The sequence below is a fragment of the Molothrus ater genome, chromosome 1 (assembly GCF_012460135.2).
Source record: "Molothrus ater isolate BHLD 08-10-18 breed brown headed cowbird chromosome 1, BPBGC_Mater_1.1, whole genome shotgun sequence".
NCBI lineage: Eukaryota > Metazoa > Chordata > Aves > Passeriformes > Icteridae > Molothrus > Molothrus ater.
The window spans coordinates 140,180,173-140,207,156 of NC_050478.2; the positions used below are offsets into that span (position 1 = coordinate 140,180,173).

A 26,984-nucleotide genomic window follows, 5' to 3' on the forward strand; every position below is an offset into this window, starting at 1 on the left:
GGAGCACATGACCCAGAGTTCCCTGGAATTTCTGCACTCTCAGCAGCAGTAACAAGGAGGGTTTAGAAAGCATTTACTTTTGCATCAGCACTGCAAAAGGTTGGTGCCCTAAGGCTAACTAATGTCACAGGCTAATACAGTGACTGAGATGAGAGACATGGTACAAGAGTAAAATTTGAAGAGTATAAGCTTAGAATTCTGTTAAGATTTTACTGCTTCCATGAATGAGAGAAAGCACAGCAGATGCATGAAAACCACCTTAAAATTAATAACCATCATGTATGAAAGGCACATTCATCTCTTCCATTCACAGTCTGTAAAACACTTTGTATTACCTGCAAAACTGAATGTCTGGTAGGATTCCCATTTGCATAGGTTATTCATCAAAAACAAAACCAAAAAAGTATTGGTCTTAACTAACAGTTATCAATATGTTTTAAGAGTAACTCACCCTAGAAGGTTTTAGGTCTGTGGCTGCTATGTTAGCTTTTTATCCAGCAGCCTTTTTTCCCCCTTTCCCCCCATCCTGTTTCCTGAACAGTGTAGTGTTCCCCAAAAGGCTGAAGGAGACTTGAGCATGACTGTGTAGTTTTACAGAAGTTCTCCCTGACTTTCTTATACAAGTTTCAAGAATTTTAAGAAACAACACAGATAAAATCTCTCCAAACTTGGCTGAAAAACTAGAACAAAGAAATAATTGGTAATAAAGTACTTCTAACCTACTCCTAATTTTTAAAGTACTTAACAAGTGATATCCACTAGCTCATAAAGGTCTTATTTAGGGGAGTTTATAAACAACACTATTTTGAATGGATGACAGACTGGGAAAGACCAATTAGTGAAAAGATTTTGTGCTCTGATCATGCCACTTGGTTACTAGCCCTCAGCCACTCTGTGCTGGCAGGCACACTCAATCTGCATTACTGTGATGCTCTTCTCCATAATTCTGGAAATTACCATCACATGAATGTGGAATTATTGCTAACTGATGACAGTTGTCTGCTTACACAGGATGGTTCTATGATTCATTTGTCATATCTGCTTATTAAGGGCAATAGGTGGCTTTTAGCCTTTTCGTATAACAGAAGGTTCCAAATAATTTGGTTTTGTCTAAAATTAGCACACAATACACACAACATGAAATTTGTTGTCTATCTGGCACACATTTTAAAGTTATTTTATTAATAAACTATGAAATTTTGAGTATTTAGGGGGTTTTTTAATAGAAAAACTTCAACACATAGACAAAATTTACTGTAAATTCTGGAACAAGAGGAATGTATGTATTTTTCAGGAACATTTTGCAAGTTGTGCCAAAGTCAATGCTATTAGGTAAGGGGACTATAGCTAAAGGGAATTTTTGAACACATTTCATCTTTTTCACTAACCACACTAGTAAATCAAAACTCAAGAATCAGACATTGCTATCATTCCCTGGAAAACCAAAGTATTTGGTTATACTCAAACATCAACAGTTCAGTGCTGGGGTGGGGGGGGGGAGAAGAATAATTCTTCTACTCAAGGGGTAGCTATTATCCCATGCTAGCTCTATGCTCCTGGTAAAATAATCAGTGAAATAGCTAATGATATTTCAACTATCACTAACTTTCCAATTCACACTGTGGCCTATTCTAAACCCTCAATTCCTCTTCTTGGAGCACAAGAACTGTTTCCATGTTGGTGTTGTTCTCAAGCAGAATGCTGTCTTGCCTAAAAAGCACTTCTACAAGTATAACTTATTTTGCTTGGAGAACAAACTACAGTAACAGAAGCTGCATTTTGTAACAAGAGTAAGAAAATGTGATACTGCTATGACAGTGCAGCTATAGTGACTAATCCTTTTAAGCAGAAACAAAACTTAAGATGTATATTTTGTGGTTTTCAGCTGCAAATTGTTTGCTTTTTTCTGCATAAACCTAGCACTTGTTGTAATTTTTAAAAATGGTCCCTAAATCAAGTTATCTGATATGCATTTAGGTACTCTGAGTGAAATGAAGAATGGCTTATTAAAATTTAAAATAAAGTAGTTACAACCTCAGTTAAGAAAAATTGATCTAGGCTTCTTTAAACTTACTGTAATTCCCTGATTTTGACTTTGCTTATATGAATTCTGTCTGGAAATATATTTAAGATAAATCAATGGAATATACTCGTAAGCTTCATCTTGTTAAGATGATGCTTTTTGAAAACAGAAGGTTACTTTTTTAGTGATATATTCTACTAAAAAGCTATAGGACTGTATACAGAGCAGCACTGTACACCTGGCTTTGGACAAAGAATTACGTTATTCCTCAAATAAACAGAGAAGTGGCTGAAGGAATAGTGAAATATTTTCCAGACTTACTGTCAGCCACAGAAGTGAAAAAAGGAAATCTAGACATTTATAAGAGAGTGATTAAAAATTAATCTAACTCTAATTTCATCTGGGCAAGTAGTTCAACAGTATCATATACAACTATTCTATTCCTTGTCAAATTTCCATTCATTTAGTTTCTACTCTCACATATGAGATAAACAGGTTTTAAGGGAAGGGGAAAGTAGCTTTGGAACTTTCTTTTTGGGAGCCTCTTCAGAAAGTTCAAGTAAAAGGGCCCAGTTACCCATTTATTATCTCTTCCCTTCAACTCTTGTTTTAGAAATAACCTAAGCTGCCCCCAGGTAAAGGCTATGAGAATCAGTAGCACTGATCTGTTTTAGGCATGCCAGAGAAAAGCCAGTAATTGAATTCAATAGGCTAAAAAATCTGAACGTGGATGTGTTGGATTTTTAAGATGACTGAATTACTGACCCTTCTTAATTAGTGTCCAGGTGCTGCCTGCAGCTAAAACCTAATGAAGAGGAGAGCAATTTTCTTCTTAAGTACCTGTGTGGCTTTTTGCACAGGAATTTAGATCCAGTTCTGGTAGTCTGAAATGTGGGACTTGGTTACCTCCAAATCTCCTCTTAAATGAACAAAAATCTGCTACACAAAATTCTGAGACATTTAATACCCTTACTAGTAAAAAAACCCCAAAAGTTACCAGTGATAGTTACTAGATTTGATTGGGGATTAATGATCTCCAGTTAGTTCATGTAATTTCCACCAAGAGGCAAAAAGGCCACAGAAAATGAACTGCCAGAGGGACTTCTCAAAGAGTACATTGGAACAGAACGGGGCTGGATTGGCAGGATAGCTTTTTCCTGGTTTATACAGTTTATACAGTATTTTTGGAAAAAGTAAGACTGGCTGCAGTCTTTTACAGAAGTTTGTGTTGGCCAAGTCTTCTCTCAACACTGCTACATGCTAGGCCTGCTTTGTGAGAGAAGATGAGCACTCAGGTTGGAGGGGCAATACTTAGCTCAAGATAAAACCCAAGTATTACCTAGTGAGGCATAATATAAAACACAATACAAATCCTAAGAAGCAGCAGACACACTCTACAACAGGAACTAAGAAAAAGACTGGAGAAATTTAATTTGGTACCAAATTTTTAAAGGCTAATAAATAAACTTGAGATGGTTCTTACAAAAATGGCTCAAGACCTCACCATCTTTAGAGATGGCTTTATGACTTTCCTGCTGTTTTTCTCAAGGTAACTAGAGTGATCACTCTTTTCCTTTATTTTACTTCATTATAGGGAGAAAAAAAATCTTATAAATTTAGTAAAAAATGCAAGTTATAATTTGTAACACAGCAAATCACTGGAAATACTCCAAAGGTAATTTCTCTATGCAATATGATGTGGAGTGTCTTTTGGCATTTGCTCCTCATGAAGTTATCTGAAGAAATTAACAGACAAAAATCCTAATAAAACCTGTTAGCATCTTGCACAAATAAAAGCACTGTTTAGAACATCCTTTCAGGCACATAACCAGGGTATCTCTGGCTTCTTCTGCTGCTCAATTACTACATTCTAGAAATAATCTGTGTAACTAAAAACAGAAACTTGCACTAGAAATTGTAGAATGTGCAAGGTAAGTACTGCTGCAGTTCTTCTAAGAAAACAGAAAAGGAAGCAGTGGCTGAAAGGATTTTTTAACCCAAAAGCTTTTCTGTTTACCGGTGCCCACAAATTTGTCTGCTGGAAACATCACGGGTGGCTTCTAGTTGCCTGAGTCTGGCAAGGCAAAACTGGGGAGGAACTGGAGTGACAGAATATATAAGAGGATTATCAGAGCCATCTGCAGTTCACAGGCATCCAACATGCTTGTGTTTCACCACCTGCAAACTTCTGTCTGAGAACACTGTGATTTTCTGCTTTCAAAGCCACAGAGTGCTGCTGACGAACTTCCAGGAATTTGTGTGCCATGGCATGGAGATGACAAGCAGTGTCATCTGGGACCCTGCCTAAGCCATGCTGCTGGGCTGGAACAAAATCATGGCTTCAGACCATGCTCTGCAACCCCCTGCCTCAAAGCAGGATGTACAGATGGGGGCAGAAATCAGCGAAGTTACTCACAAATATAAACATTAAGAAGGTGTTTGGTTTTCAAAAAGCAAATTGCAGAGTTTACAATATATCAAGTTTTGAAAACTTCAAAAGTGTGGAAGTTTCCCCAGGGACAAGCAAGCAGCTGTCTGGCCCGAGGGCAGCTCCTAGGAGGGCTGGCAGGGGACCAGGCACTCAGCCTGCACACCAGCACCAGCCCAAGCACACTCCATGCAATCAGACAGCTCTGCTTTCTTAAGGGAAACTCCCAGGAATGCATCCATCTCACTGGAACAACACAGGGCTGCTGTTCCATGTATCTGCTAACATTCTTATTTAAATACTTCTTGAAATACAATTTCCTGCCTTTAAAATTGTCTCAAAACACATATATACCCAGACAGTTAAACAACTTTCAAATGGTACATAACAGGAAAATTTGCCCATGAATCTGATGTATCCTTGCTTTCATGGAACAGAATTGTTTGCTTAGTCATATGTAACTGGTGAACTCTGTGATGATTTCTGTTTAAAACTCATTTAGAAGACATACAGTCTGAAATATCAAACACACTTGAAATAAAAGTTTCATTCACAGTGCAAGATCAAACTCTGTCAAAGGAACTAGTTTTTGATCTTTTTTACCTTGAAATATGTCTGGAACAGACATAATTTACTTTCCTGTATCTACATGGTTTTCCATCCCACTTTCTTCAGACCTCTCCTTGCAGGATCTAAGTCAGAACCTCTGCACAAGTTGGAAAGTCAGTTGGCTCCAATTAGGAACAAAAGGAAAGAATGCTTGAGGAAAGAAGCATCTCTGACTGGGAATATCCTGACTTTTAATTCTCCCTTTCATGGAGCAGGATCCCTCTTGATGTCCTTTCATGGTGGAAGGAGAGGTGATGGGAATACTTGCAACTGAAAACCAAATGATTTGCTGTTTCCACACCTGTGCTTTTCTTAAAACTGCTTCTCTATTTTAGTGTCCCACTTGCATACTGTGTCTTTCTCTGTGGTGGGTCAGTCTCCAACTACCAGCAAAACAGCCTTTAAAGAACCCTCTATAGCAAGATTTTTCAACACAAAATATACCAAAAATGTTCAATAACATTAGCAGCACTGAGCAAGTTTTTCACATTCCAAATGAAAATTTACATTATTATTTCCAATTAGAGAGAAAAAGGGTATCTTCCTCCTGATATTAGTAAATTCTCATATAAATTCAGCTATTTACATTCATTCCCTATTATCTATTTTATGTCTGGTTTATATACAGTAAGGTACATTTCTTGAGTATAAGTTTTAATGTAAAACCTCACAGATTAATTTTCTACTCATAATTGTGTTTATCTGTATTTATAGACTTACAATCTGTATTTATAGATTTACACACCTTTAATTAAGCTCTGCTTTTCATTTGATCTTTTCCCATAAAGCATACAGGTATCTTAAAGGGCTAATATCAACAATTTTTTTCTGTAGAAAGAAGTTGAACCACTAACACTGGCTCCCTCTCACTCCTCCCTTTTCTAATCACTCTCAGAGACATTTCATTTAATTTTGAACATCTACTCTTTGGTAAATAGGTTGGTCACCAGGCTCAAAACCCCATGGAAGATAAGTAATAATTAAAACCAAAAGTCACATAAGACAGGAAGAATTACTAAAACCATATGAAGAAGAAGAAAAAAAAAAGAGTTTAAAGCTTTTCTGTGTCCTTCATTTTCTGCTTCACTGTAAGGACTGCACATACTGCATGGAAGCTATCTATGTGTTCTGCAGAAGCTCACAGATCCAAGTCCACAATAAGGCTTTTTACATCACAAATGCAGAATGTAGGGGACAAGAACAAGCTACTCATTTTAGCACTGTGATAGCCTAGTACAGAGTTACAAACAACAGCCCAAGGAAAAGCCCAACAGGACTAATAAGATTAGCAACCTAAGCACTGGGTCTTTTAAACACAGTTTATTAAAATATTAATCTATTTTACTATGTTTGTTTACTTTCCCCATATATAAAGAACCATAGAATAATTTACATCTGAAAGGACTCCACTCAAAGAGGAACTAACTTCAACATTACATCAGCTTGCTCAGGAACTGTGCAGTGAGTTCTGAGCATCTCCAGGGCTGGAGATTCCACAACCTCCCTGGGCAGCCTGGCAGCTGACAAGAATGAAATGACAAGGAACCCAAACAGAAAGTCAGTTTGGTATTCTGAGATACAAATATATCTCTGCAATATTTGTATTTCTACAAAGCAACTCATATTCCCTTTATGTTTTCTCTTCTGAAGTAATTTTTGTGTCATATAGTTGTTTTCTCAGTACATCTCAAATTATCAGATTTATGTAACAATATTTTAACCTAACTTCTCTTTGGTTTTTTGAACAAAGCTGTCCATTTTCTGACTTCTTTTTAAAAGAATATTTGTGCTATATGCCTCTAAAAAGAAGACTATGTAAATACTTATATCTTTGTTCCTTCTCCAGTCTTTCACAGGAATACTGTAATAATGCCAACACTACTTCTTCCATGGCTTCACACACTGAAAAAGCTCAGAACAGAGATTCTATTACTTCTGCATATTCATACACCCTTTCTTTTAATGTGTTTGGTGCAAAGCTGTCTATTCTCAGACACTCCAGCTGGCATTTTAATCAGAACAGTGTGAGTACATGGCTATGGCTCATTTTAAGTCCCCTTTTACAGACCTCTTCATATAAAATATAAAGATATTTTACTTTATATATACAAAATATAAAGATATTTAAATTATTTTAAATATACTTATATATAAAAAATATATTTCACATGAGAAAGTCATTTTACCAAATTTGCTAAATTTTTCATCTTTTATTTGCCAACTAAGCCCTCCTCCCCTCCCCAGGACTGAAATCTGAATGTCAGAGAATCAAACTACACTTTCTCATTCAGACAGGAAAAACATTACTATTTTTCCCATTACTTCATATTGGAAACTCTTCCCAATATCAAAACTGGTAAAAAATTGAGCTGAAGGTTAAATTAAAATTTATCTGACACCAACAATGGCCTGGTTGCAGGCCAGGATAAGAAGCCAAAATTACACCAGTGATGAGCCCTGCAGTTAGTGGAGAGATGGAAGATAACCATCTACATTCTTCTCCTTCTGCGAGATCTTACCAGCTCCTGAGAGCATAAAATCAGGTGGGACAAAAGTCTGACACAGCAAGGGTTAGGTGTGTCTCCAAACCTTTAAATGTGGCTCTAGATGGAGTAGTTGGTTGAAGGGAAACTTCTCCCCCAGTCTCTACACTCAGAGCATTAAAATTCATCCAAACTCCCATTTGTTTTCCCTACTCCTCCCAGAGCCCACTACCTCCACTTCTCCCTAGCATTCTCTCACTGATTTTACACCCACTATTCTGTTCCTCTCAGGCCCACCTATTCCCTGGTTTTTCTCACCATAATACCCACTTGAGCTCCCTAGCCCTCCCACAGGAGAAGCACTGAGCTGCAAGCCTCCAAATCTGCTAGATGATTTCCAAGGCAGTTGCACTCCCCAGCCCCCATAATTGGCAAGGAGTAATATTGTATACACAGAGTGCAGTTATCAGCAATCAATCCAGATGAGACTGCAGAGGAGAGAAAGATACAAAAAAGAGGATGCTTATTTTCTCTGTGCTTTGGATTCCTTCAGAGGGAATGTTCCAAGAAATTATGGGAGGGGAATTCTAACTGCAGCAGTGTTCTTACCAGCAGATTTTCCCCAAAGTTAATACGCTGACATGAAGATATTACAAAACTTAGTTTGACAGCAATGACTAAATTAGATGGCATCAAGTTTATTTGTCCTCTGCCACACACACCTGCAAGTCAACACAATTAAGGTGGCCCAGTCCTAAGGAGATGAACTATGGTAGTATGTGGGGACCAAGAAATGCATTTTAAAAGCTCTGTCAGCACAACACTATTTCCTTTGACAATACAGATGCTCCCAATTAGTGAGCTAAAACTAAGTGCCAGCTCACCATTCAAACTAAATTATTGTGGAGAACCTGTATCAGCTTACATACTAAACACAGTTACAGAAGACTATAGCACACCATATGACAGGGACAAGCTTATCAGCTTTACTGTAATGTACTGCAGAATTCTGGTCAATGGTGCAGAATCTAAACTTCTTCAGTGCTAATCCACAGAAATCTCATAGAAACCAGGAGGTCTCAGGAATTTCAGTTCCACTCAGTATTGAGGATAACAGCAAATATACCAAGTTTTATCACTGACAAAGGTTAGAAGAAGTCAAAACCGGTCTCCCTGTTTCAGCTCAGAAGAGGGTGTAATGTATTAGCTAGATTCTGTCTCCTTTAACAGACACTGTAACACAGAGGTGCTTCCATTACACAGAGTGGACGTACAGACATATTTTAGTACTATCTAAGGTGAGGAGACTAACGACAAGTGATTTTTAATAAGCTTTTGAAAGTTTACAGACCTGAGTGGCATTTCCTTTGCCTATGGCTAACAGTTATGTATTATAGAGCACATCCAACTCAAACCAGGTAATGAAGGTTTTTACTTTCTTCGTTTTGATGAAGCAAGGAGTTGAAAACATAACATTTTAAGTAAAACTTTTCTTATTAAAAAAAACCAAGCCAGAAATACAAAATTTTAGCAACGATTGTTCTTTGCTTTAATGACCTCATCTCTCAAAAAAAAAAAATTACCTAAAGAGAAGAATGACTACTTTTTTTCTTACTAATAATGTGGGAGCCTACATTAGACATATTTTGTCAATGTGTCCTCTTAAAAAAATCTAAGATACTTACGGAGTCCAAACCTTCGGAAAGGCAGCGATTTCTTCTGGTGTATATTCATCTAACCTCTTGGGGACTGCACGTGGCTGAGGAATCTCTTGTAGAAGGTTCTTCTCTATATCTTCTGGAATAACCTGAGACAGGTGAGAATAGTCCTAACTACTTGACTGTTTAACAAACACCACCCCTGCCCACAAAGCCAGACCAAAACTTGTCAATAGTACTGCATTCCTCATGCTAAGTGTTTGACCTAAATACACCAATCTCATATGTCTTGAATCTCTGTGAAATAATATGGAAAGCACCCCAACTACATATAAATATAGATATATATATATATATATATAAAAGCAGTGTGATTTTGGTTTTAATTTACTTGCTTATGACATGGGTGCTATTGCTAACACTCCCTCTTCACCTCTATATAACACAAGGATGAAAATGTAACTGCATGGCTACTCACATCTTCGGGGAACAGGTGTAGCCTCTGCATCAGAGTTCTTCTCTGAAGGTTTTTTGGAAGCATTCTATAAACAGCCAGTTTAACAATCTGAGGAAAGGTAACATAATAACAAATAATCAGGGCGGTTACCCATAACATGAAATAGGTTAATTGTGTGTCCATCTGTCCACACTGTTCATCACTGAAGCTCTTCTTAGTCATCTTTCAGCCTGAGGAATTCTGGCACCACATTCAGAAGGAGCTCTAGACTTAAATAAAAAAAAAGAAATACTTACTCCTTGTCATATAAACACTTATTTTAAAACTCATGTAGAAAATTTCCGCTTAGAAAGTTAAGAGCTATATTTCGCTTTTTTTGTGGATGGCTGCGTATGATCTTCAAAGAATTGAGAAGCTTGTGGTAACTCTGTATTTTATTGCACATTTACATACACACATTGTTTAGGAAAAAAAAAAAAGTGCTTAAACAAATTTCCCAGCAACTAGTTTAACTAGTGTAACTTGATGTGTTTAAAACACTTTTATAATTAATGCTTTGTACCTTAAGCAAAGCTGACATACCAAAACACTGCATTACAAACTTACTATTTATATTTATAACCCTTGCTATTAGTTCCAGATGAACAATCTCACTTCTAAACATCAGGAACGAATAGAATTTCTACATCTACTCTAGATGATGCTCATTGTAAAGTAAACAAATTTCAACAGGATTTTCTCTTGGAGTCTAGTGAAGATGCCTTTTATTTAAATACAAATCACATTGTTATGTACTTCATCCAGAAGGGGAACATTTGTAAATGTAAAACAACGCACACAACTGTAGTAGAGAAAAAAGGTTTCATGAAGGACAGCTAAGCACTTAGAGCTAGACCTATGTGCAATTTTGTAAGTAAAATGTTTGCTCCAAGACACGTGGATATAAACTAGCTCCTAATCAAAAAGTACCCAGGCATGTTTAGTGCAGCACCAAGCTCAAGCCAATAAACCACACTGAAATGCAGGGCACTAAGCACAAAATTCGCAGGCACCTGGATATTTTCCAAAGTGTATTGAGCAAAACTACTTATTTTTATAAAATTAACTAAAGGGATTCAATTGAAATTTTAGAGACAATCACCAAGTTCCCAGGTGGAGCCACATTAAGATAAGATTTTCAGGTGTTATGCAGCCAGTACCATAAATCTGTGGACAAATGCAATAAATCAAGATGGCAGGAGAAATATAGCAGATCTTGCAGATTAATATACAGTTTTGATACCTTCTCTAATAAAAATTAATAAGCATGTATTAAAAATCAAAGATGAAAACTAATGCTTTTTAGGATAAAAATTATTCATGCTTGTAGAACAAACTATATTTCATTTAGGTCAGTATACTATGTGTTCTGTGACTACAGGTCTTGATAAAAGGTCTGTTCCCACCTATTCTGTAAACCCCCTTTGTATACTTGGAAGGCTCACAATAAGCTCTCCCCAGAGTCCTTTCCTCCCTAGGTTGAACAACTCCAACTTTTTCAATCTCTCCTCATAGGAGGGGTGTTCCATCCCTCCCATCATTTCTGTGGTCCTCCTCTGGACCTGCTCCAAGACATCCATGCCCTTCCTGTGCTGGGGGCCCCAGAGCTGGACATGGTGCTCCAGATGTGGCCGCAGCAGAGTGGAGTACAGGGGCAGAATCACCTTCCCCACCCTGCTGCCCACGCTACTTTGAAAGCAGCCCAGGATTCTGATTTACTGCAAGGTCATTAGTCCAACTACAGAGCAGAAGGCTAAACAGGCAGCCAGGACACAGAAGGTAGTGCTGGAAAAATTCCTTCATCTTAACTTCTGCCTCAAAGACTCTCCTCCAAGCCAAAATAAATCCAAACCCAGCTACTGGAAAGAACAAGCTTAGATCCAACTTCTTGCCCAAAATTCTGCCTACAGCCACAACTCCACTTTCACTGCTGTGGTGTCAAGTCAAAAAAATCAGTAAAGCACAAGCTTAAGTGAAGTTGTACAGATTGCTTTTGCACCTTGAACAAGGCTGTGTCACAGAAAAGGCAGATCCAACCAACAATACTTGCAAAATGTTAAGTAAGTAAGGGCTCTTCTGTTACCTGAACATGCTCAAGTTTTACTAAAAATAGACCAACCCTAAATAAAAAAGTATGGAATTGCAAATCTGCTACTGAACTCACACGAAACCCAAACCTGAAAACACACATCAGGACACGTTGTTTCTTTCAGGAATTAACAATAAAATGCCTTTTTTACACGCCTGTAATACACTTCTAATAAAAAACAAACCTTACTGCTTCCTATGTCATTAAGCTTACTTCAAGCTATTAAAAAAGCAAGAGTTTAATTTAACATGAAAGTTAAAAAACCTAGTGATTTCTGTGGAATCTCAGACTGGCAGAGAGCTCTACTCACACACAAGTCTCACTGCAACCTTGATCTCATTTTGAAATGAATTAGCACAGTTTAACAGTTTATTCAGTTATTCATGGACTCTCACTGCCTCTTCCCCCACTACTTTATCTTTAGTACTGGCAATGTATAAAATTCCACATCCTCATAAATACTTACTTCTGAAGACCATGACACTTCCTCCATCAAGTAAAGACATCCACCAGAAATCCATCAGAAGTACACAGCCACCCCAGTGTTAGTATTTGGGGATTTTTACACTACTAGGATGCTGTCTGCCCCAGTTTTTTTTTGAATTACAGAGTTCCCATTGGCTCTACTTGCAATTGTCATCTTGACTATTGCAATACCTTTTTTTCAGCTTGGCTTATTTATACACTCATAGCATAGACATGCTCTTAATAACACAGTTATATGACATTATTCTTTTAGTTTCCAATTTAAAGGGCTAATTGGAAGGAAATAAATCAGAAGGCAGCTCTATTAAAACTCTTGCACTTTCAGTCCCTTACAACATATTAATACATTTTATGAGTACAAATAAATTAAAATGCATTTATTTGAAACACTGTGAGTCCTAAACATTATAATTTTTGTGACAAACTCTGGCTTATGTGCAACTAGTAGACGATGTCTGGTGGAGACAAGTTCTGAGAAAGATTCTTTGCCAGATAAAACATACTTTAAAGATGGAAATCAACAGAGCAATACCACTCCTAGTACTGAGAAGCACAAAATAATTGGCTGAATTTCCAGAAGAAAGTCTACCCTAACAGCTGAATTAAGTCCAATAATCAACAGGAAGCAACTCTAGAACATGGGAAGGACACAGTGCTCCAGAGAAAACAAAGTGATTAATTACAAGGCATACCAAAATAACCCTAGAAGAATTTCAAGAGATACGGCAGTTACTTGGAGGTACAGTTTGATACCACATCTTCCTTTTACCAGTCCATGGTTTTCAGTTCTGTATACAATATTGTTTTCACCCACACCTTATAAAACACAACACAAAGAACTTTCTACCTCTGACAGTGGTACAAGTAGTACAACTTGTACAAGCAAGAGTGAATTTACTCAATACTGCCATAAAAATCATTTGGTCACAGACAAATTAAACTTCCATGCACATGGATGTCATTTGGCTTTCCACTGCTGCTTCCACTTAACAAAAATGTGGAAGTTTAATGTTTTCTTTAAATTATTAACTTCTTTAAATTATTAACTTCCTCAAAAATAAGGAATGGATTAAGACTTTTTAATACAAGCATTTATTTTTGTGTACTATGAAGAGAATGACCAAGTCAGCTCCAAGACTTACTCAGATCACCTAGAGGTTTCAAGATAGCATGTTCTCCTCCCCATGCAAAACTAATTTGTGTGCCTACTAATCCAGTCTTTTAAGTATTGTTCTAATTAATTAAAAAACATTACTCCCCTCTAATAGAAAATGCTACTACTTCTAGTGTTTCAATAACTGACTTCTAGCATGTACATATTATTCTATCAACTATCCCTTACTAATGCAAATAAAATAAGTTCTCAAATAGCAACAGCAAGATTTAACTGTGCTTTCTGTCTGAGCTTTTCTTCAAAAGACCATTATTAGGCAGATATAATGGCAAGTCTTTACGTGCAAGCAATTGCTAAAGGGAACTGGAAAAGGGAACTGTTCAAAAGGAAAATTAGAACATTTTAAACCCCTTCACATCAGTGCCAGCAGCTGAACAAACCAAAACCTGGACACCCCTGGAGGCTCCCTCCCAGCACACTTCCACTGAATTACCCTGCTTCACTTAATAATCTTCCCTAGCAGGTAACATTCACTCTGAACAATTATTGCCCATTATTTCTCTGTCACAAGCAATACAGCCTCTGAATACTGCAAAGGTCAATCCTCTCACTGAGCATTTGGTCTTAACCAAATGTAATTTCTTCTTTTTCTTTTCTGGGGTCAAGTTACTCATGCAGCTGAATTTGCCTACCTTTCATATCACAAATCAAAGAAAAATTAATTGAAAACTTTGTCCTCACAGGATTACTATCTACTTCTGTAGATTAGATCTGACAACATTATTTTGGAGGCATTTAAATGAAAAGTCTTAAGATTTTTCCAGGATTTTTTTCAAGTAATCTTTGCTCCCTCTCAAATCCGAGATTTAAAACTACATCTTTTAATCTTTCTGTATCAAGTACCTAGAAGTCTAATTTTGAAAGTGCTGATCTCATGCCAATCAGCAGTTTTGCACCTAAATAAAACTTCTTCAAGTTTTATTTAAAAAGTAAAGAAAATCCCAAACCTCTATGCATTCCAAACAACTACACCTCAAATCCAAAGGCTTACCTGTTTCCTTTATTTTCAAAAGATTGTCCTGGCAAAGAAAACACACCAAACCCTATACAATCAGATTTTTTTTTTTGCAACCTGCAATGGAAACTAATGCTGCCTGCCCACTTATATCCTAAGAGATTATTGCTGCCATACAGAATATTAACATTATATTAACCTGAAGAACAGAGTGGCTGTTTTGAACTACAGCGACAAAGTCTCATGGTGCACCTAAAGAACATATTTAATAGTTTTGCTTATGGGTGGTCCAAGAAATTACATTCAAGCTAAGTCAGAGAAATGTGAACAAGCTCATTTTTTTTTCTTCAATCAGCAGTTCTTAAAGTAGCCCAGCCAAGTTCATTAGACGAGTTCTATTCTCTGCTATTTTGAAGAAGAGCAGACAACTGAAAACAGTAGAAATTTTAGACAGATTCAGAGACACTCCCTCCTCATGTCTCCCAAATGAACTCACAAGTATTTAAGGTAAAAATGTGCTACACTATGTACTTTTGTACTTTTTAAGGTAAAAATGTGCTGGACTATGTACTTTTGCTATCTTTTTGTTAACATACTAGTTTTCACCCTTGCATAAACACAAATTTTTCTGAAGTGCTGAAAACCTTGGCAAAACGAATGAGGAACATTAAGTTAAGCTCTACACGAAACATCAACTACACACACTTCTTTCTGCATTCACTGCCTCATATTAACAATGGAAAAAAAAATGCAGTCTTTTTCTAATCTCAGGTACAAAATCATACCTCAGAGATCAGACATATATAATAGGACAGGTGAGGTTTTTTATTGCTTTCAACAAAGAAGAGAAGTCCTGGATACAAACAGTTGCCATAGGAAGCTTCCAAGACCTGTCTGGATAAATTCCCAGCAGCTTTACCTGACCTAATAGTTGACACTGCTTTGAGTAGGAAGTTGGACTAGAGATTTCCTCAGATTCTCTTCAATCTGAATCATCCTATGGCCCTCTGAAAAAAGGCACATGTAAATTCAAATTCAGCACAAACCCTCTGAAGCAGTAACTACCACCTGCAAGGAATGTAAAGCTCCAAAATCAGTAAGATAGATTCAATGAGGTCAGCCCCCATGAAGTGAGAATATCACTTGGTGGCACCTTAGGAAGGAGCTAGAAATGATCAGGGATGATACCACAGTAACCTTGTCTAAATTCTGACAACTATACTTACGGCTTTCAGCCTCCCATGTAAGCATAAACTACAGCATTTTGCATCAAATTACTCATTACAATCTTTTTAACCAGCCATTAGCTGTGAAGCAGGTTTTCCTAAAACACTTTGTATACTAGAAACAAAACTAACAGAAAAATATTTATCTTGGGGATTTGCATGTTTGAATTGAGATATATGTAAATAAAGACAGTGCTAAGCATTCCTGCAGTCCTACTATATACACACACACTCAGGAAGTCTTATATAAACTGAAAATAGTCAAATCCATTGCAAAATCTCTATGTAGCACCATGGAAGTTTACAACATCTTTTCCTTGGAAGTAGTCTCTTCCATTAATTTACTGCCTTCATTTCTATAACAGCACTATTTCCAAAAGCAATGATGACTCATCCTAATGAACACTACCAGGATGAATTAGCAGGAGGCAGTAAGTCCAAGGGCAGACTAAGAGCAGTAGCCTCCAGGATGAAAGTAACACTTTAGAAATGAAGATTCAGATGCCAGAGGAAGATACAGCCTGCTTTCTACAATCTTCCTAATTCCACTGGCTTCACAGGAACTGAATTTAATGTGATTAAAACAGAAAGGAAATGAAATAAAGTGATTTAAAAAGTCTTGATAATAACTATGTGTCATTTAGATTATGATTTGAAGATGCATATGCATGTTACTTAGGCTGATGTTCTCTTTACAGTACTACTTTTTTCAGATTTCAAAAGCTAGTTCTAAAAATAAAACCTGCTAATAAAGCATCATCATAATTTCCATTTTTGTCATATCCCAATGCATTTCACACCAATACAATTCAACTAGTAAACAAGTGTTTCCAGCCATAAAAACCCATTACAGCTACACATAATGTTTCTTGCCAAATTAACACCCACTACTAATTACGATAAAAACATGTCAGGTATTTTTATGAGAGAGCAACTGAATGCTTTATCTTCAATAGAACGACAGAGTTAATTGCTGAAGATTCTCCACCATTGTGTTAAAAAAATAGTGTCTGCTGCTAAATTAGACCAAGACTTGAGCCACATCATCATTTGCTGAGCCTTTGTGCAACATGCTTTGGTTTTTGGCAATGCATTTAATCCTCTTCTGTTTGCAGAGAAATTCATCTATGAGTCTGGCAATAGAAGAGGTATTTAGAACAAATGCCAGAAGGTAATTTAGAGAACATCCAAGTCTCATGCCCTAACAAGTTGTGTTACACTGCCTCCCAGTGCTCAGCATCTGCCTGAAGCTCAAATGACACTTATTGAAGAATCCATTTTAGACATGGAACTATCAGTAATTCCCAAAGGAATTACAACTATCTTAGAGGCTGTTTGCAAAAGCATTTGTTTTGAAAAGTTCTAGACAGAACATTATATGGAAATGTAGGATTTAGTTTCATTTTATTTAAAGAAGTTGTGACAGTAAAAACAGAAACCAGGCAAATTCATATGGTGGACTACTTTTTCATTGAGTACTTGCACTTGTATAAGGCAGACTTGGGACAAACCAAGATTTCCAAATAATTGATAAAACCCATGAATTTTACAGCAGACAAAATTTCTCTAGGTAAAGGAAAAAAAATTTGAATATTTTTATATAAAGTGACCCAAATGAAAGTATTTCAAAGTCAAAACCAAACATAAATGCCTATTGATCTCTGTGGGTCTTGTATCATGCTCTGAAACATTAGTACTTAGAGAATTCAGTCCTCCAATGCCATCCATTCAAACCTCTAGTAGAAGTTATTTATTTCACAACTGTGTAAGTCAAAATGTTTGTATCTGGCTCCCTATTTTTTTACTCAGTACAAACACATGAACACTGCATTTCAGAATATACAATAGTCTAACACAGACAGTAAATAGGCTTATGTTCAACATAATCAACTTCACCATTTCTTTCCCAGACCATGAACACACAGTATTTCAGAAAAGATTTAAAAAAATATCATCACTTAAAACCTACCATTGAATTTCACTGGGAAAAAGAGGCAGATGCACTTTCTAACGTTTTTAAGATTAGCATTATTCTTGCTGAGTCTTAAAAAAGCAGTAGGGTCATTAAGCTCAAACACAGCTTAGCTCAGTCAAACTGGAGGCAGTTCACTTATGAGAAAGGTCAGACCCCTGAAGCTAAAAGGAAGTAAATAAGTGAAAAATTAGTGAAGTAAACAAGTTTGATTTGCTCCTTTGGACAGCATGGAAGAATGACAAAAATACACAACTTACACTCTAACCCTGAAAACATTGTTTACAAAAATGGTGTCACAAGCCAAGCTTCTATGAACCACTAGCAGAATGTTTGTAATTTAACTTTAGATATGCAGGTAATTGATCCCATTTGTTTAGAGGAACTAATTAACTGGAAACTAACTAGTTTCACAAATGAAAGTGAAGAAGGGAAAAACACTTACAGCAGTTGGATCCTTCAAATGGAGCTGAGTTGCTGTCACTTGCTTGAAACCACCAGGATAACTAGGAAAACAAAACAAACGTACAAGATTAATTCTACATGCTCAAGCACGATGTTAACAAAAGTATCACTGCATTTTGAGCAATGGTGTAATGGTACTACAGGCCCTCAAAAAAGGAAGTTGTTCTCATGAGCCCAAAACCTGTATTTTATTTATCTTGTCAACTATCTAATTTCAACACCATTTGTGCTTTTTTGTTTATTCACTTGAGTATGATAAACCTTGTGCTTCACAAACATATGGATATGTTTTTAAAACTGCTTATTAAATACACCATAACAGCTATAGAATACAACAGAAATAAGATGCAGAACTCTGAAATATTTCCTAATGACCAAGACTCACAACCAGTTTGTGGCTGACATAAGAGACATCCATTTTGAACTGTGTTTATTATTTTCTTGCTACTCTAAATAAATCTTAGCAAGACTTGGCATATCTACAGTAATAAAATTTTAATTTTACTGCAATGGATCCATCTTTCTAAAGCCTATATGACAAGCTGAAGCTGCACTAATTCAGATCTCTGCATAAGCTTTAAATGAATGATAGCATGGAGTAAAAAATCACATGGAAGTCAGGTAATGCTACATTTCATTTTGATTGAATTACATTATTAGGAATCAGCCTAAGTGAAATGAAAATAGTCCCAGCATCATGAAGACATGTCCACTGAGCTGCATGGACTTAAATATTAGTTTTACGTGTACAGTTCTTTTTACTTATTCAAAACTAACTTAGGTACTTAAGCAAGTACTTTACATACATGTTAAGTTTTTAGAGAAAATTTTAGGTCATAGGGGAGATGGAGACAAAAAAAGCACACAATAATTTCCATCACCTTTGAACAAGAATTTCTCAGCAATTCAGCAATTTCAGGATTGCACCATTAGCACTACAAAATTAGCATTCTCAGTGAAATTTATTCATCTCTCAATTGGATACATTGTGATACTCAGAGATTATTATGAATTAATATCACTGCTTAAAATAGGAGTACTGAAATGATCATCAACTCCACTGTAAACAAGTTATGTCTACCAGAATAATATATTTTACACTACTGCGTATAACAATGTACTCTACATCACTACAGCTTGAGAGCATTTCATTTTTCAATTGTTTTTCCAACTTTTTTTACATCCTCTGATTCAATATTTATTCTTAGGTAAATAGGTCCTGGTAGGATAAAATAATTGAAGTTGGTGACTCTACATATATATATATATATATATATATATATATATATATATATATCTTAAATGTGCCAATAGAAATTTCTTCTACTACACAGTAAACAGAATAGTTCAGATCATTGGGTCCAGAGGTTAACACAAGACATAACCTCATTCACCAAATCTGTTAACTTATTCAATTGTTCTGACTACTTTTGAGTCAATTATTTCCCTAGCAACATACACTGGGTATAAAAAAACCCAAAACAAACACAACAAGAAAGAAAAGAAAAAGAAAGGAGGAAAAAGTTTTGCACCATTTAAAACACCATGACACATGCAAATAAACAAACCCCCCTCAAGAGTTAAAGTAGGAATTCCCTTTTAAAGCAATATGCTAAAAAAGACTTCAATTATTAAGAAAATATGACATAAAATTTACCACAAGCTCATTGCCACAAGCTTTATTTACTATAAAGCTTACCCAGTATGTGAAGAATATACTTTCTGTTCCCATTTGTTGCCAGAGAAGGCAATATGTCTTGTATTTATTATGACAACATGATCTCCACAGTCATCTGCAAGGTAGAAGTGGAAGATATTAAGGAAAACCACAGAGGGGATCAATCAAAGTAACAACTATTATGTGTGCAATACATACATAGCAACATATAAATACACCTTCCATAAACCTGAAATTTAAAGATCTCAGCTTTTTGAGTCACACCATCCAAATCAGCATTTAAATACCAACGTTAATTACTATTTTTCGTGCTACTAGGTTAGAAGGCAGGTAAGCAGGTAAAATACCATCAGACCAGATGCCTAAACCATTGCAAATATTCAGCTAAGATTTGGAAATCTGGCTTACAGGCAAATTTCTATTCTATTCAACACATTATGCTGCATATGCACTTGCATTCAAAAAAAAAAAAAAACAACAACAAAACAGGAAAAAAAAAAGGTTGGTTCCAGATGATCCTATTTTTTTTTTTTTATTTTACTTTCTCAGAAAAACTGTATCAGTGTTCAATGAAGGACGGAACATTTTGGGTAACTAAAATACTTCTATTAAGTAGTTACATTCTCAGGCTAAATATATAAAACAAACAAAAATATTTCATCGAGGGAAGTGGCAGGGGGTAAAAGCCCTAAAAACACCACCCCCTACAGCTCTGTTGGGAAAAACCCCACAATTTCATCTATTCAATGGAAGCAAATGTTACAGCATATACACATTTAGATTTATACCAGCAACTTTAACATCAAAAGTTCTTTAGGTGTGAGGTTTATATTCTATTACCAACATCCTGCTAGAAACAGTTGATTTAATAAGATTTTCTGTAGTAATAAAGTGCTAACAGAACCTCTATTATCTCAAAAATATCACATAAATAGGAGAAAAGATGTAGTTTTTAATTTTAGAAGCAATGATCCTGTAATCAGCTATTCAACTGAAGTGAGAATGATTTCTCCAAAGTTCAGCCTCATTTGCATCACCATATTAGAACACAAGTATTTGAAGAGGCTCACTTGATTAAAACATTTTTGAGTAGGTAACAAAGCAAGGCTTAAATTGACCGTGCATTTTTATAGGAGCATGTAATTAATCAAAGCAAGTTTCACACCTTAAGGTTTTTATTAATTTTTAATCTTGTATTCTTTTCATGCTCCACTTTCAATTACAGCTGAAGTGCAAATGCAATTTACACACCCTTGCTGCTCCAGCCGTTCACTGCTGACAGTTCAGTTCTAAAAACACTGCATGTCTTCATAAATGTCAGGGAACTGACACTGGACTTTGTGACTTTTTGGTCTTTTGGTTGGGAAGATGACACAATAAGCTCATCTTAAGGACATTTCTGACAACAGTTTTCCACTTGCATGAACACTGAATTAACAATTACCAAATTAAAAACAAAACAATAAAAAAAATCTTCCTGATGTTACTCTGTCCAGGGAGCTGTTATCTTGCAGGCACTAAAATATTTGTTAGTTCAAAAAAAGAAGCAAAAGAAGCATCAAGTGCATAAAGCCCAAGTTCCTGCATACTTTGCTCGCCTAAATGTCTCAGTAGCAGTTAGAACTAATTGGTGTCAACACGTGTAAAGCAATTAGTACTGATTTACAGAACATTTTAAACAAAATGAAGTTATCCTTGAAATACTTTCCGAGACTTTAGAACTTCACAGACATAAAAGTATCAAAGTTCTTTTACACAGGGTAACCAAAACATTTTCTCCTCAGCATCTGCTTTATTTCTCAAGACAGCCTTAAGTCTCCAGTGACATCTTGTGGATACAACAAAATTTGCAACAACAGAACTGCGACATTTAAGGGTCTTGACAACACTACAAATCCTACCTCCTACTGTGAAATAGATCGAGTGTAATTTTACTACGTACACTTCAACACGTATGAGCCAACTTCAAGGATTCCTTTATGTTACAGTAATGTCTCTGGAAAAATCTGCGTGGGTATTACAGAAAACATTGTACTAGTGGTGTGAAAGATCAACTTTTTATTATTTATAAAATGCTTATCCTCATGAGACAGCACTACAGCATTACAGGTAATGAACAGGATTACAGATGCATCTTTATAGCTGAATTTCTAATTTGCAGAAAAATAAAATGATGGTTTTGTTTAAACAAGACACCTTTCAACAATGATTCTTGCCCATTAAAGGACAGATCCCAGCCTCCTCATCACAGAATGTGTGAGGCAGGAAGGCCTTTGAAGGTCATGTCATCTAAACCCAGTGCTCAAAGCAGGACCAGCTTCTGAAAATCTCCACAGATGGAGACTTCACCACCTCCTGGGCAACGACATCCCATTACTCTCAGAGTAAAAAATATCTGATGTTCAGAGTATCCTGTGTTTCAGTTTGTGCCCACTGCCTCATGAAAACAGGACTCCTTGGCATCTTATTCAGAATGAAGCACTCCAAGACTGTGGTCCTGGGCACCTATTGAAAGGAAGTACTCAGATACTTATTTATGTGCACTTTGAACTAAATCTTTACATTTAAGATCAACAAAACATATTGTGAGTTTTTTTAAAAAATGAAAGAAGAGCCCACTGTAATTCAGCTACTCAAAGTGAATTACAAATTCTTAACATCCTTCATACGTATTGGTAAAGAAACAACATTAGGTTGTGAAGGGATATGATGGAAAAAGATAAGAAGGAAAACCAATTAATTTTAAATTTATAAACAATTGAGGAATGTAATCTTTTATACAAAGTTTGATTTTAAAACTGAAATTAGAAGAAACACGCATGTTGAAGAAAAGCAAATTTGCTTTCATTCGTTGCAATACTCACTTAGTGCATGATAAATAGGTTTATGTCTGCCTTCGAGTCTGATTACAGTGGCAGCTGCTAGTTTTCCTGGGGGCTGCATCTTCGCATCGAGGAGGTACCACGCTCTACCAAAAGTAGCCCATTGCTGAAAAGAAAGAGGATCAGTACTTATCATAGGGAAAACTCACATTGGCGTAATCTATCTTCCTCAATTAAAACAACACTTCTTTTACATTCAAATAACACTAGAAGGAATACTGATACGCAGCAGCACCCCCTTCAAATAACCTTTAAATGGACGGAGCACTGCGATACACCCACTGCAGGGCGATGTACAAGGGTAACGCCACTGACAAGTTACCGGCACCGAGGGCTCTGTTTCAAAAAGGCCTATCTCCTGCTGCAAGCTTCCATTATGGCTACACGAGCCGTAACATCGCTGCAGGACACTGAACGCCCAAGGTCTCCTTCCTTCGCGGTGAAGGGCACAGGTCTGCGAGTCCCCGTCCCCAGCCATGTCGCACACAGCGGTTGCTGCCAGCGGCACCCTCAGGTGACACCGGGGGCAGCCCCAGGGCGCTCCAGGGAGGGGGGGGGGGACTGCGGATCCTCGGTGCCCGCCCGCTCCCTCACGGCCCCGGAGCCCCGTCCCGGCGGCAGCGAAGGCGCCGCAGGCCCGGGGGAGGCCGCGCTCACCTGGGCCGCCCGGCTGTAACTCGCCATGCCGCGCGGGGCGCGCAGGGAGGGGCGGCCGCGGCCGCGGGAAGCGGAAGCGCTGCCGTGCGGAGGGCGGTGCCGGGCGGCAGCGCGGGACCTTCGGAGCGGCGCCCGCCGCGGCCCGGCCGGCCATGGAGCGCTACGTGCTGCTGCTGAGCTGGGCCGAGCGCAGGGCCCAGGGCGGGCCCGCGGCAGCCACCGCCGCAGGTACCGCCGGGGACGGCGCTGGGGCCGCGGGCGCTGGGCCGGGGCGGGCCGTGCTCCGGTGTCTGCGGGGCTCTCCTGGCTCCTGCCCCCCTAAACACCCCTTTGCTTTCGGGCTGAAAGTCTTTGGTGCCTTTAACCTGCAGAAACTTCAGGGGGGTTCCTGCTTTATTGTGATGGTGCCATGTAACTCCGTAATGCGTTCCGGAGCGTGACTTAAAGGAGAATTTAGGAAAATTTGTTTTTTTAAACTGCTTATCTGCAGGTGATATTTCTGTTAAAAACCCCAACCAGTCCCTTTCCCCCTTCTTCCCTAAATTCACTTTCTAATGTCACACTGAATTTTATATGCATTTGCAAGAAAGAAGATTTAACTTTCATAATTCAGTAGTTTTAAGTTTTATTTTCTTTTTCCAGCTGGGACTGCTGCAGACATGTATCAGTTCCTGAAGGAAAGTTGTAATGCATCTATAAATGCAGATGTGGGCACATTCCCAGGTAAATACGGCAATGCACAGTGAGGTGGGGCAAATGCTATTGAGGAATTGGCCTATGCATGTTCTGTTGGGGGAGACAAGTCAGAAATTCAGGTAAACCCAATTGCTGTGGGGTGGGCCTGTTCCTGCTGCTCCTGTTTCTGTAGAGAACCTGACATCATTTCAGCAGCTAGGGTGTTAGGAGATGATTAGATTGATTGGTTCTGAGAAATTAAGGGGAAGGGTTTTGAAGAGTTGACAAATTTCAGTCCAGTTGAGCAAGGAAGAGTAGGAAAGGGCTTGATTCTCAGGTCGGTGGGAAATGGGATATTTTAGTTACTCCTATAATGTCTTCTAATGTTTTTCAGTAGAAATAATGCTTGTCTGTTGGGTAACAATTCAGGACCTTAGTCCATGAATATTAAATCATTTTTTAACCTTAGAATAGATGTCTTAAGGTCTGCTTTAGTACTTTTAGGGGCTGTGTGTTTGTGTTTTGTTGTTTTGGGGTTTTTTAATCAAAAAATGCTTTCTTAGTTCTTTACTTGGTTTGGATATCTACTGTTATAAGCTCATCTTGTCACAGATGTCATATAATTGGGATTTATGTGGGAAAACCACTGTAAGCTCTTAAAATTCATGGAGATGGGAATGTTAAGCTGTTTTCAAGTTCTGTGCTTTTTATTGCATAGAAATATTGATAGAGCATCTCATTTTGTGAACTCTAAATCATATTTATGAAAGGTGTTACTTAGTTCAGGTCTGATACAGATGGTCCAAAGAGAAAGCAATATTACCCAGAACAGAAAAGAGGCAAATGTTTTCTTACTTACTGAGAAAGTGCCAAGAAGTAGAACTCAAGTAATTGTTGCACAATAAATGACTTACAGAGTCTTTTAACAGAGATGTTCATTACAATAAGAAGAATAGATTATAGTGAATTGATTAAGTTAAGAATTGTTTTATCTCTTTGCAGCTTGCTCGGTGGCTGGTATTCCAGGTGCAAAGAAATGGTATTTTGCAAGTCATGTCATTTGTGGTTTTTATCAGGTAAGACAAATTCTTTTAGAGTATAAGTTCCTCACCATCTGCCTGTAGAACAAGCTAAGACTGTGATGTTCAAAACTCTTTTTGCTTATTTAAGTCTTTTTGTTTGATTAGTTCTGCAGTTCTGACTGGGAGGAAATAAATGTTGACACACAGAAAAATGAAGACTCTTACCAAGCAAGCATTGATGAGAACCTGGGAACCACACAAAGTTTTGAGGAAGATGACAGTAACAGTCAGGAATCACTGTCTCTGACTGAGTATGTGTATGATTATTTTTATTTAAAGAACAGTGATCTGACATCTATCAGCAATGACCCAAGGGGATCAAGAAGGTTTAACAAGTGAGGGTTATTACCAAAGCAGGAGTTAACTATGAACAATCCCCTACTAGCACTGGAAATACTTTTATTTTGTTTAGCATAGCTTTAATTTTTTACAGAAGATTTTACAGGATAACTGAATAGTTTCCTAACAGACAATGTTCTATATACAAAAATTTCTTGCTAATTCCTTTTGAATCCTAATTCCAGTTTTACTTCAGATTATTTTGATGTCATTAGTCCTACTTCTGTCTTAGTAAAAGAGGCGATGATTTCTCATAGCCTAGGTATGTTTGTGCAGAGTTTTAAAGAGGTCAGATACATCAGGTACCATTCATTAGTTTTAATGTTTTGTTTCTAAATGACTTTGTTTATATTTTGGTTCCAAACATGTTGTTCTTCGTTTTTAGTATCTATGATGAAGCTGCTGAAAGTCTGCATCAATTAGCTGATAAATTGCCTGCCCCAGGTAATCTGTCTTTAAAAACCAATTTCATTAGAGTTTATCTTGTTTGGTAAAGGGATAGTGAATGGAAAAGTTCAGAGAACCTTAGTTTGGTAGCTTGAAGGTAGTTTAGGAACTTGAGCATGGTTGGCATTGCAGATCAGTTTGAGGACTAGTTTGCTGCTTGTTTCTTTGGCAGGCTATAGTTCAGTAGAGTTTAAAGTAGCTACATAATAAATTTGTCTATCTGAAATGACACCAAAGTAATCATAGACAGTAAGCAATACAAAACTCAACATCTCCCTTTTTTTATAAGAAATTTCTTGTGTTGATATCAGGCTTACATCTGATTTAACAGCTTGTGAGCCAAGAAGATGAGGAGGAAAATACATCACAGCTGTTGGATTGGGATTTTCTAAACTGGAGATACATATCACCTTGCATGTTAGGGTTATACAATGGTGTAGAAGTTCATTTGGGATAACAGAGGAACTCAAGAAGAAGGAAAAATAGCAGCTTAGAGTGTTAAAAGCAGGAAAAGGACATAGCTAGTTGTACAGGAGAGAAATCTCATCTATCAGTGCTGATTGAGAGAGGAGAAAGGGACAGAACTTTTCATTGTCACTGAGGGAGTGGTGAAATATTTTGTGTTCATCAAAGAGGAGCAGCAAGTGATGAGTTAAAATGTGTGAAAAGTGTTAAATCCTGTAGTTACTTGATCTTTTTGCTGGTTTTAGTGCAATCAGTGATAACCAATACTATTCTATCCTTAAATGACTGAAAAATGTACTGAATCATGATATTTGAATCATACACAACTATTTTATAGGCAGAGCAATGGTTGATGTAATCCTGCAGGCTGTTGAATGTGATGGACCCAAGTTAAAGGACTGCTTACCTGCTATTGGTGCCCTGAAACACCTGAGAGAGTGGCACTCTGCACAGATCACTATTGCTGCACGTGATGCTAAAGGGTATGGCATTTATTTCAGGGCTAAAACAAGGTCACTTCTGCTTTGTGTTAGCATGGATCAGTGGGTTGAAATAAAAACAGCTTGTTGGGTACTTTACATGTGTACTTTGAAAATACATGAATTAGTTGTCTGTTGTTGTATGAGGGGAGAATTACTCATTCTGATTAATTGTAAATGCATGTCCTAACCACAGAAGCAGGCAAAAAAGCCAGT

General features: G+C 37.3%; 2 protein-coding genes across 2 annotated transcripts in view; one reads left to right on the plus strand and one right to left on the minus strand.

Annotated features, from left to right (window-relative positions):
• MRPL13 (mitochondrial ribosomal protein L13) overlaps positions 1-23,349 on the minus strand; it is a 31,775-nt gene extending 8,426 nt beyond the window's left edge. Inside the window, exons 1-6 of the mRNA XM_036404367.2 lie at positions 23,282-23,349; positions 22,607-22,730; positions 19,764-19,857; positions 18,045-18,105; positions 9,680-9,766; positions 9,229-9,350 (exon numbers count right to left, since the gene is read on the minus strand). Of these exons, the coding sequence (XP_036260260.1) occupies positions 9,229-9,350; positions 9,680-9,766; positions 18,045-18,105; positions 19,764-19,857; positions 22,607-22,730; positions 23,282-23,308 (515 nt within the window). The 5' untranslated portion in view covers positions 23,309-23,349. The remainder of the gene's footprint in view (positions 1-9,228; positions 9,351-9,679; positions 9,767-18,044; positions 18,106-19,763; positions 19,858-22,606; positions 22,731-23,281) is intronic.
• Positions 23,350-23,433: 84 nt separating this feature from the next.
• Positions 23,434-26,984, plus strand: part of MTBP (MDM2 binding protein) — a 28,640-nt gene continuing 25,089 nt past the window's right edge. Inside the window, exons 1-6 of the mRNA XM_036404363.1 lie at positions 23,434-23,509; positions 23,924-24,004; positions 24,959-25,032; positions 25,144-25,289; positions 25,763-25,821; positions 26,627-26,771. Of these exons, the coding sequence (XP_036260256.1) occupies positions 23,434-23,509; positions 23,924-24,004; positions 24,959-25,032; positions 25,144-25,289; positions 25,763-25,821; positions 26,627-26,771 (581 nt within the window). The remainder of the gene's footprint in view (positions 23,510-23,923; positions 24,005-24,958; positions 25,033-25,143; positions 25,290-25,762; positions 25,822-26,626; positions 26,772-26,984) is intronic.